The following is a 12,186-nucleotide window of genomic DNA, read 5'->3' as shown; positions in this document are numbered from 1 at the left end:
ATTGGATAAGGGCTGTGGCAATCCTCTTTGGATGGGCTTTTACTGGGCTTAAGGCTCCTTGAGTGTAAAGATCTGATTTCTGCTGAGGAAAGACTTGGCTGTGTCGTGGAAGTAGAGGGAGACGACACTAAATTCACAGACGCACTTTGTATGAGCTTGTGGATGTAAAAAATGTTGCGTCTTTTCTCTCTCTTTGTAAAGGAATGGACGTTGGAGGTCAGAGTGGAAATTCACCATCGGATCCTCCACTACTCAAGTGGCCGGAATAATGAAAATCCAGGTGTGTGTGTCTGCGTATTTTATACAGAGCCTTCAAAGTATTCACACCCCTTTACTTTTTCCACATGTTGTGTTACAGCCTGAATTTTAAAATGGATTCAATTGAGATTTTGTGTCACTGGCCTACACTGGTGGTGGTCGGTGCCATTTTAAGATGAGGGAAGACCATTTCTTATGAGCATGGCCTTTTTTCTATTACAGCTTATTAGATGACTGTCATTCTTATTTAAATCCACCCATCTCAATGTAACATCGATAGGTTTAGGCTAGTGCATGATATACACATTTTCCCTATAACCATCATGAGGGTTGCTACAACCTAGCCTACGAATTAAAGTTTACAATGCAGGTGCACAGGTTGAGAGAAAAATGTGAGTAATCAAGATGACAGACAGTGACACATTCAATACTGTTTTGCACAGTATTGTCTGCATCTAGCTGATCTAGGGTGTAATCATTAGTCCAACAGTTTCTATCATTCTAGTCATTTTATCCCCGTTTGCTTCCGTTCAACCTTTTCTGGATAGGACCCTTCATTTCAATTTCTGTCTAAAATGACACTCAAATCTAGCTGCCTGTAGCTCAGGACCTGAAGCAAGGATATGCATATTATTGATACTATTCGAAAGGAAACACTTTGAAGTTTGTAGAAATGTGAAATTAATGTAGGAGAATATAACACAATAGATATGGTGAAAGATAATACAAACAAAAAAACAATTGTATTTTTGTTGCATCTTTGAAATGCAAAAGAAAGGCCATACATTGAGAGAGGAAGCTGAGGATAATTTAGGTGTTGTCCACAAGAGGGCAACAGTGTGTGTGCAAAGTTTTAGACTACTACATTTCAAGAATGAGAGAGCTAGATAATATTTAGTATGAGTCTCCCAGGTGTCCCTCACTATTTTGCCCAAATGTACCCAAGTGGCCAAATTAGTCAATTGATACATTTTCAAGTACATAACTATAGAGAACATACAAAAATGCTATGGTAATAAATAAAATAAATGAAATTTACACACTCCCAGGAATACATGATGGCTCATTATCTTCCCTACATAAAAGGTACTAACGAGATGCGACGAGAAAGCTGATCCAACGCCTCCCGACACAGAAGTGAACTATTTAAGATAAGGGCCAAGTTAGCAGACAACACTGATCTAATGACAAGTGCACATTCCACAAACCACACAGGAAGTGAAAAACAAACTATTTAAAATTAGAGTATTCCGTACACCCACAGTCCTCTACACCAGATTGTGCTGCTGATGCCGAGTCCAATAGCAGTCTCTTTCTGCTGTGAAGCAGAGGGTAACAGCACAAGTAGTGCAGGTGATGGGAGATTTCGTGTGGCACAGAGTACAACACCTCCCTGCTGTGCTGTTTTGGTCCTGAGGCACATTCAGGTCTGCAGTTATGTATTTTGGCCTGGTGTGGGTGTGGAGCCAGAGACAGCAGCAGGTGTCAGACTGGAGGAACCAGTTCGTAAATTTGAATGAGTGGGAGATGGAGGACTTGAATGTGGTCTCTTTGGAGTTGACTCCGGGGTCATCTGAGTCTCTGCCACTATTCATGAAAGTAGCCCCCCTTTGCACACTCTTGGCATTCTCTCAACCAGCTTCATGAGGAATGCTTTTCCAACAGTCTTGAGGGAGTTCCCACATATGATGAGCACTTGTTGGCTGCTTTTCCTTCACTCTGCAGTCCAATTCATCCCAAACCACCTAATTGGGTTGAGGTCGGGTGATTGTGGAGGCCATGTCATCTGATGCAGCACTCATCACTCTCCTTGGTCAAATAGCCCTTGCACAGCGTCAAGGTTTTGTTTTGAATCAATGTTCTGTTGTTAAATGATAGTCCCACCAATCCCAAACCAGGTGGGATGGCATATGACTGCAGAATTCTGTGATAAATGATAGTCCCACCAAGCCCAAACCAGGTGGGATGGCATATGACTGCAGAATTCTGTGATAAATGATAGTCCCACCAAGCCCAAACCAGGTGGGATGGCATATGACTGCAGAATTCTGTGATAAATGATAGTCCCACCAAGCCCAAACCAGGTGGGATGGCATATGACTGCAGAATTATGTGGTAACCATGCTGGTTAAGTGTGCCTTGAATTCTAAATAAATCACCAACAGTGTCACCAGCAAAACACCATCACACCACCTTCTCCATGCTTTACGGTGGGGACCACACATGCAGAGATAATCCGTTCACCTACTCTGTGGCTCACACAGACATGGCGGTTGGAGCGAATAGTCAAAACTTTGGACTCATCAGACCAAAGGACAGATTTCCACCGGTCTAATGTCCATTGCACATGTGTCTTGGCCCAAGCAAGTCTCTTCTTATTATTGGTGTCCTTTAGTAGTGGTTTCTTTGCAGCAATTTGACTATAAAGGCCTGACTCACGCAGTCTCCTCTGAACAGTTGATATTGAGATGTGTCTGTTACTTGAACTCTGAAGCATTTAGTTGGGCTGCAGTTTCTGAGGCTGGTAACTCTAATGAACTTATCCTCGGCAGCAGAGGTAACTCTGGGTCTTCCTTTCCTGTGGGGGTCCTCATGAGAGCCAGTTTCATCATAGCGCTTGATGGTTTTTGCGACTGCACTTGAAGAAACTTCCGAAGTTCTTGAAATGTTCTGCATTGACTCACTTTCATGTCTCAAAGTAATGATGGGCTGTCGTTTCTTTGCTTATTTCAGCTGTTCTTGCTATAATATGGACTTGGTGTTTTACAAAATAGGGCCTTCTGTATACCACCCCTACCTTGTCACAACGCAACTGACTGGCTCAAACGGATTTTGGTTAAAAATAAAGAACATCCCCTTGAATGAGTAGGTGTGTCCAAACTTTTGACTGGTAGTGTATGTGTGTGTTGTTCGAGCAGTACCACACACAATCGCAGTCGACCAACAGCCTAACTACCAAACAATCTACCATTCGACTAATTGGTGGCAGCCCTAGTGGAAGCCCATAGGGGACTGGACATCGATCCTAAACAGTTTATCCCACAAGGATGCAACCCCAGTCTGTATGGCACCTTTAATATATTGTCCATTTAATAGCTAAGTCATCGATGTTTAAATGTCCTTGAACATGGGCAATATGATGAAACTGAAGTCCAATGTTCAGCAATAATAATAATGGTGTTCCTTTTACCCAATTTGGTTTCCTCGTCATTGTCTTATGCTGAGGGCATCGTCACAGCCATATGCTAGGCTGCGTGGATAGCGTACCTGAATATTGAGGCAGCAAAATTGTGGTTAGACTAGATCTGTCACCTCGTCCTTTTTGTGTGTTGTACTTGATGTGTTTATCAAAGAAGTCTTGAGCCTCCTTGGCAGTGGAAAACGTGTGTGTTGTGTTTCTGGAAGGTAAAGTCGAGTTTTGCCGGGTGGATGAAGCCGCGTTTCAGGTTTAGCTTGCGTGGCTGGGATCTCACTTCGTTGTAGGTCGCCCTCTGTTTGAGCAGTTCTGCACTCCGATCTGGGTAGATATTGATCCTCTTCTCTGCATAGATCAGAGCCCCCAATTCCGCTGCGAGGCGAACAATTTGCAGTTTGACTTCAGAACTGTGGAGACGTACAATCATACACCGAAATACGTTCTGGAGAGGACCCTTATGGTGTGCAATGTTTCTAGCTTAGTGTGCTCTGTTTCCAGGTCATGGAGTCGCCCCTCTGTCACATTTGTCGCTGTCTCCAAACTTTCCAGTTTTAGTTGAGTATGTATCCACTGTAGAAGTGAGCAGAAGTCTGTTATTTTGCTAAAGAAAAGCCATGGGAAAGCCACCCGTTTCCTGCATGCCACCAGAACTGGAAGGTAATGGACTACAGTGGAATTATGTTTTGATAAATTAATAAAAAATGTCAAGCTGAAATGTCTTGAATCAAAAAAATATTCAACCCCTTTATGGCAAGCTTAAACAAGTCACAATATTGCAATATAGTGTTTAACATGATTTTTTTTTATTGACTACTTCATCTCTGTATCCTACACATACAATTATCTGTCATGTCGAGCAGTGAATTTCAACCACAGATTGAACCACAAAGACCAGGGAGGTTTTCCAATGCCTCACAAAGAAGGGCACCTATTGGTAAAAGTACGAAAAGCAGATGTTGATTATCCCTTTGATTACACTTTGGAGGGTGTATCAATACACCTAGTCACTACAAAGATACAGTCATTGTTCCTAACTCAGTTGCCTTTAAAGGAAGGAAACCACTCAGGGATTTCACCATGAGGCCAATGGTGACATAAAAATAGTTTAATGACTGTGATATGAGAACTGAGGATGGATCAACAACTTTGTCGTTTCTGCACAATACTAACCTAATTGACAGAGTGAAAAGGAAGCCGGTACAGCAGGTTTGCTCAACTCGCGGCCCTGCCCGCAGGCCAAATGGTTTTATTTGTCCCCCCAAGTTTTCAAAACAAAAACAAAACAGTTTATTGGACATAAGACTATTTAAAAACACCAGGAAGTCAGTATTCATGCGCATAGAGAGACACATGATCGTAAACAAATGTGAGCAAGATTTGAAATGATTGCTTTAGTTTATATCGGTTTGGGTTTCTTGCAGTCAATTTGTAGTCTACAAATTATTGGTAGATCATTTATGCGCAACATTAGATCACTTATGTTCCGCATAAGAAGAAATCCTCCCACGGCTAAATCTAGTTGATGATCCCTGCTGAACAGAATAAGAATTATTCCAAAACATGCATCCTGTTTGCAACATGACACTAAAGTAATACTGTAAAAAATGGGTCAAAGCAATTCACTTTTTGTCCTGAATATGTCAGGGGTAAATCCAACACATCACTGTGTACCACTCTTCATATTTTCCAGCACGGTATTGGCTGCATCATGTTATGGGTATGCTTGTAATTGACAAGGACTAGGGAGTTTTTTTTAGGATAAAAATAAATGGAATAGAGCTAAGCACAGGCAAAATCCTAGAGGAAAACCTAGTTCAGTCTGCATTCCAATAGAGACAGGGAGACGCATTCACCTTTCAACAGGTGAATAGCTTAAAACACATGGCCAAATATACACTGAAGTTGCTTACCAAGATGACATTGAATATTCCTGGTTGGCCTAGTTACAGTTTTGACTTAAATTGGCCTGAAACCTATGGCAAGACTTAAATGTCTGTCTAGCAATGATCAACAACGAACTTGACAGAGCTTGAGTATTTGTTTTTCAAATGTGCAAATATTGTACAGTCCAGTCCACAGAGTCATCATGTCAGGTAGTCCTGGGGCATGGTCCTAGGGTTCAGGTCCTCCGAGAGAGAGAAAGAGAGAATTAGAGAAAGCACACTTAAATTCACACAGGACACCGAATAGGACAGGAGAAGTACTCCAGATATAACAAACTGACCCTAGCCCCCCCGACACATAAACTACTGCAGCATAAATACTGGAGGCTGAGACAGGAGGGGTCAGGAGACACTGTGGCCCCATCCGAGGACATCCCCAGACAGGGCCAAACAGGAAGGATATAACCCCACCCACTTTGCCAAAGCACAGCCCCCACACAACTAGAGGGATATCTTCAACCACCAATTTACCACCCTGAGAAAAGGCTGAGTATAGCCCACAAATATCTCCGCCATGGCACAACCCAAGGGGGGGCGCCAACCCAGACAGGATGACCACATTTAATTTTTTAACTGACTTGCCTAGTTAAATACAGGTATCATTTTTTTTTTTTTTACTCTGTCTGGTTGTAGGTTCATTACTATGAAGACGGCAACGTTCAGCTGGTCAGCCACAAAGAGGTCCAGGAATCCATGTCCATATCTGTGAGTGCTTTATTAAATAGAATACATGTGGAACAACCCCCATTGAAAACATTCACAGAAATGAATTCCTCTGCTGTAAAGTATTTGGGTCAGGTCATTTCTATTCTCATTACTTGGACATCTCTTGTTTCACCTCCCGATTTCCACTCTGTTCCCCTCCGCCAGAACGAAGCTGCAACTGCAAAGGAGTTCATCAAGATCATGGAGGCTGCGGAGAACGACTACCAGGTGTGTGTGGGATTAGGAATGGGAATTGTTTGATATGGGCACATACAGGTAACTGCCAAAATAAAGGAAAAGCTGACATAAAGTGTCTTAATAGGACGTTGGACCGCTACAAGTGCCTGGAACTCTTGGAGGGATGCAACATCATTCTTCCACGAGAAATGTGGTGTTTTGTTAATGGTGGTAGAAAACGCTGTCTCAAGCGCCACTCCAGAATCTCCCCTAAGTTTTCAATCGGGTTGAGATCTGGTGTCTGAGATGGCCATGGCATATGGTTTAAATTTGTTTTCATGCTCATCAAACCATTCAGTGACCACTCGTCCCCTATAGATGAGGGCAGTGTCATCCTATGGGGACATAGCCATGGTAGCCAAAATAATGGCTTGCCCAGCATTTTTATGTGACCCTAAGCATTATGGGATGTTAATTGTTTTTAATATACTTTGTATCCCTCATTTACTCGTGTTTCCATTCATTTGGCCGTTACCTGTACATATACAAATTGCTGTAACTTCAAGTCCATGCAATAATGAAGCGTCATATTTTGCCATTAGTGTCACATGACATGTCTGTCAGGTGTTGTTCATATTCTTGTGTAACGTCAAAACATTATCTGTTAACCATTGCCACATGACACTGTTCCTGTCAATTGTGGTTCTTATTAGAGATGGCACGGTTAAGGGATTAATTGAATATCAGAATAGATTACTTTAAGTGAGTGTTAATTTTGAGAATTTTTATTTAGGCCTATTTTAACATTGGGGGAAAAAATTCTACAAATGATCCGTATGACATTGTTAACTACAAGAATATATAATGACATTTTGGCATTTTTCATTGAATAAAACAACCAACTTTTGAGTCTAGTTTTTATAACGGTGCAGGTTTAACCCTGCAGTCTGCCCTGACATTGGTGTGCTATTGTCCCCACTTCAAATAGCAGTTACAGGAATGCGCACCTAAATGTTTCCACAAGACCGGACACGTCAATACAAAACACTCAACAATAACTTTTTTTGTATCAGTTCTATCGTGGTGAAAATCAGGCTTCTCTTTCACTGTGTAAGTTTACGTGCACACTAATAATTCGATATCAAACTGATAATGGCATTAGGCAGAGTATCGCATTAGTCATGTAAACACCTCACTCTGCTTATCTTAATCGGGCATAAGGTCATTATCATAGTAAGCATAGGCCGATTTTTAAACACCTGCTTTTCGGAGCAATATTTTGAAATAATTAGGACATGTAAACAGTTTAATCGGAGTTCCAGCTGTGTGTGTTATCTGCGCATGTGAAACTGCCTGGAAATTCTTTCATGATGGTTTTTCCCAAATAGTAAAAAAACATGCCCCATTCCGCAGGTTCAGGGTTAAAGGGCGGGATAATCCATGGTTTTCTTCTGAGCTGTCTTGTATTATTCACAACTGTAATCTAGCCTGGGCTAAAGCAAGGAAATCATGTTCTGATGCTGATTGGCTTATTTTTAGGCAGTTAAGAAACAAGTGTTCTTTTCTTCTCAGGAAGGCCAAGTCTGAATATTTTATGTCTGTTACCACTGATAACCTGAATGACCCTAGAAAGTTTTGGAAGGCTATTAAGTCTGTCTGGTAACAGTAATGTTAATGAATTAACGTCATGTGTTTTGAAGGACTCTGTTACTATATATGACAAAACTGAAATGCTGAATTGTTTCGATGAGCACTTTGTATCATCTGGTAGGCTGTTTGATTCAGTGTCCTCTCTCTGTACAACCCTGTGTGGATGAACCACTGAGAGCTGGTCAAACGTTTAGCTTTTTGCCATTCTCAGTGCAGGTGGTACATAAAGCCCTGAAATCCTTAGATCAGAGAAAGCCTGCAGGTCCTGATCTTTTGGATCCCTGCTTTTTAAATCTGGCAGCTGATTTCATAGCTGAACCACTTAATTCTCTGTTCAATCTAACCCTGGAATGTAATGAAATTTCAAAGATCTGGAAATCAGCATTTGTCCTACCACTTTTAAAAGGGGGAGATCCAACTCTTAAATAATTATAGGCCAATCTCAAAGCTGTCACCCCTGATGAAAATACTTGAAATCCTTGTAAGTGAACAACTAAAATAGTTTTTATTTACTAACTCTATTTTATCAATGTACCAATCGGGCTTCAGGAAGAAGCATAGCACAATTACAGCAGCCATGAAGGGTTTAAATGATATCACTGAAGCCATTGACAAAAACAGCACTGTGTCTCACTTTTTATTGATCTCTAAGGCTTTTGATACAGTTGATCATGCTATACTAAGGCAGAGATTTTCGAGTGTAGGTCTTTCGGAGCATGCAGTTGCATGGTTTTCTAACTATCTGTCTGATAGACCTCAGTGCACTCAATTTGATGGGCTTATGTCTGTTAAATTGTCTGTCTTGAATGGTGTGCCCCAAGGCTCTGTACTTGGTCCTCTCTTATTCACTATTTATATAAATTATTTAGACAAAAATGTCCAAAATGCACAACTTCATTTTTATGCTGATGATACTGTTGTGCCTCGCCTCTTACAAAAGCATCCCAGAACATGCAAACTGCTTTTTATACTGTTCAACATACCTTGTGTCAATTGAAGCTTATCCTCAATACTGACTAAACTAATGGTGTTTTATAATGCAAGAAATAGACCTCTGAACCTTTCACCTGTTACTACCTGCCAGGGCAAGGAGATTGAGGTTGTAACCTCATATGAATATCTTGGAATTTTAATTGATGACTGCCTCTCTTTTAAATTGCATATTCAACAACTTGCAAAAAATTGAAGCTGAAATTGGGATTTTAAGAATAAGGCCCGTTTTTCTTTTGAAGCCAGAAGGAGGCTAGTATCAGCTACATTTATGCCTTTACTAGAATATGGGGATATTTTATATATCAATGCTTCCGCTCAGTGTTTGAGATCAATTGAAACTCTTTACCATGGCACTTTGAGATTTATTTTTATTTATTTTTAAACTTGCACTTTGTATACCAGGGTTGGCTGGCCTTCTCTAGTCACTCGTAGGCTCAGTCACTGGTATACTTTTATTTACAAAGCCATTTTGGGTTTACTACCTTTTTTATTTGTGCATTTTATTGTTCAGAAATGTGGTGGGTACTCTCTTTCTTCGCTGGACTTTATCCTGCTAACTGTTCCAAATGTCCGAACTGAATTTGGTAAAAGGGCTTTTATGTACTCTGCGCCATCGTCTTGGAACACCTTACAAAATACTTTTAAACTGGAAGAACTTGTCCCGATTGGTGTTTTTAAATCACTGATGAAGGATTTTGAGGCTGATTCCCTGACCTGTCAGTGTTTTTAATTTGCTGTTTAATACTCTTGTGAATTCAATGGTTTTTACTAGATTACTTGTGGTTTTTCCATGTCTGTCTGTAATTTTTTTTGCAATGACTTGGTGCTGCCTATCTTGGCCAGGGTAGCTCTTAAAAAACTGATTTGAATCTCAATGAGCCCTTCCTGGTTAAATAAAATAAATAAAAATGTGCTAGCACCCTCTTATGCGCGAGTGAAGTGAGTGCTGGAAAAACTGAAAGTATGCATCTTAGAAATAATTGTCCGAACTCAGAATCAAATGGGTAATCAAAAATAACATGGTTACTGTGGTAGAATGTTTATTTTAATGTCCATTTGCATCATTTTGGTTGGTCAAGAGCAATTCTCTATCCGGATATCATTATTTCTTTTTAAAAATATTATTCTAATAGGCATTTCAGTACAATAATTTCTATCTCTATTGTGACACCCCAAAGCCCTCCCTAATTCCGCCCTCCTCTTTCCCCGTCAGACCGCCATCAACGAGAATTACCAGACCATGTCGGACACTACCTTCAAAGCCTTACGCCGCCAGCTTCCTGTGACGCGCACCAAGATCGACTGGAACAAGATCCTGAGCTACAAGATCGGCAAGGAGATGCAGAACGCTTAAAACAAACAAAACAGAAAAGCCCAGCATTGCATGGCTGGATTATTGTATCGTCTTTGTACAAATTAGATAAATGGGAGCGGAAAACTGTCAAACATTATTACACTTATTAAGATGTCTACTTTTATTAATGCTTTTATACAGACAGTTAAAAAGATAATCTGTATAATACATAGATGATAAAGTAAATAATCATATTATTGGCCAAATAGGATGTGTTTCCTAGAAGAGGGGTGGTGGAGCTTCCTTCATATGCAAACCTGACAACCTGATATACATTTTGTGACAATGTTGTGTCAATATTTATGATTATGGTAGTTCGACCACACCTTTGACCCTAGAAAAAATATACCAATTGCAATGATGAAATTATTATTGAGGAATCTGTCTGTGTATACATTTAGATTAGGACTTTATTGGCTAATGCAGGAAAAGAATCCTGTACTGTAAGAGTCCTTCCGTTGTTTTCAATGGCTTGTACTTTTATGACATCAGAATGACGTCTTTTATACGAACGGTTTGTCACTTTTGTCATTTTCGACCACTCGATGTTCTTCTTGGTCCCCTTATTGGTACTCCCCACACCGTTTACCCCAGACCGTACGTTAAAATCTCCAGTTTGTGTGACCGTCCAAGCTAAACTGCAGCTTAACTCATCGATTTCTGAATTGAACTTTCATGACACTGTGAAAGTATGGTTCCTATAATACCCTAACAAGCTCAATTATTAAAAACCCTTTAATTGCTACCAAATGTGGATTAAAATGTTCAATTCAATTTACAATTAAATTAAACAAGTATGTCTTATTTTGAATTAGGACAGACCTGACTGTATTATAACATGGCACATTGTAATATATACCTGTATTAAACATCCTTGTCCTTCGGTTTGGTGATTTATTTCCTTGAGATTGAATTACAATTAATCACAACATTGTTGCATTAAATTACACATCTTTCTATTTAGTGTCTCACTCAATTTTGACCTTTGATAGGGTTCCTGTTATAGGGTTTAATGTTAAACACTACTTTTACATTTGCAGAAACCTGATCCAGGTCGGATTAGTCTCAGATTGCTACAAATGTGGAAATGGTGTTAGAAACCTATCGATATGAATTACCAATCTGATCACCCCAGTTGACCTAAAGCATGAAACATTTAGAATTTTTTGAGAAACACTTAAAACGCTGCGCAACAGGAATACATCAGGATATAATGTGATGCCTAAGACTAATTTTACTTGCAGTCATTAGCGGCTGTTAGATTCTAAGTTCCTTCTTCCTTTTTTTTGGTGTCAGAATACAACAGGATATAATGAGAACTAAATAAAATGTCTTGCATGTAATGGACTTTTTTTTTTTTTTTTAAAGGACTGGTCTTGCGATATATTTAGGTTATATTTTTTTCAACAAAAGAATTGAGCAATTGAATCCAATAAACTGAGCAGGCTGGGCTGACAAGTTTATAAACTTGCTAGGACTTTCTAATATCAGTATGCATTTATAAGATTGTGCTGTTATTTCTATTAATATTCCTATTACATTTTTTTTTTTTTACATGTTATTTGGCAAATTCTCAAGCATCCTCAGATATTTATGTTCTCATGGGACTGCCCATATTTCCCTCTGGCCAATGTCTTTAAAAAAACAATTTACCTTTATTTTACTAGGCAAGTCAGTTAAGAACAAATTCTTATTTTCAATGACTGCCTAGGAACAGTGGGTTAACTTGCCTGTTCAGGGGCAGAACGACAGATTTGTACCTTGTCAGCTCGGGGATTCGAACTTGCAACCTTTCGGTTACTAGTCCAACGCTCTAACCACTAGGCTACCCTGCCGCCCCAATGCCAATTGTCGGGAAAGGGTTTGCCTTAGGACGCAAAGGTGCGTTGTGAATCAGGGAAATGGTCTTC

At 40.0% G+C, this 12,186-nt stretch overlaps 1 protein-coding gene across 1 annotated transcript in view; it reads left to right on the top strand.

Moving 5' to 3' along the window:
* The window catches only part of LOC115109661 (F-actin-capping protein subunit alpha-2-like), a 55,657-nt gene extending 45,290 nt beyond the window's left edge, over positions 1 to 10,367 (top strand). Inside the window, exons 7-10 of the mRNA XM_029634863.2 lie at positions 202 to 280; positions 6,031 to 6,102; positions 6,268 to 6,330; positions 10,136 to 10,367. Coding sequence (XP_029490723.1) covers positions 202 to 280; positions 6,031 to 6,102; positions 6,268 to 6,330; positions 10,136 to 10,276 — 355 coding nt within the window. The 3' untranslated portion in view covers positions 10,277 to 10,367. The remainder of the gene's footprint in view (positions 1 to 201; positions 281 to 6,030; positions 6,103 to 6,267; positions 6,331 to 10,135) is intronic.
* The last annotated feature ends 1,819 nt before the right edge of the window (positions 10,368 to 12,186 follow it).

The sequence above is a fragment of the Oncorhynchus nerka genome, linkage group LG25 (genome assembly GCF_034236695.1).
Source record: "Oncorhynchus nerka isolate Pitt River linkage group LG25, Oner_Uvic_2.0, whole genome shotgun sequence".
In the NCBI taxonomy this organism is placed as follows: domain Eukaryota; kingdom Metazoa; phylum Chordata; class Actinopteri; order Salmoniformes; family Salmonidae; genus Oncorhynchus; species Oncorhynchus nerka.
Note: the sequence above shows the minus strand (reverse complement) of the source record. Positions and strands in the feature narration are given on the sequence as shown.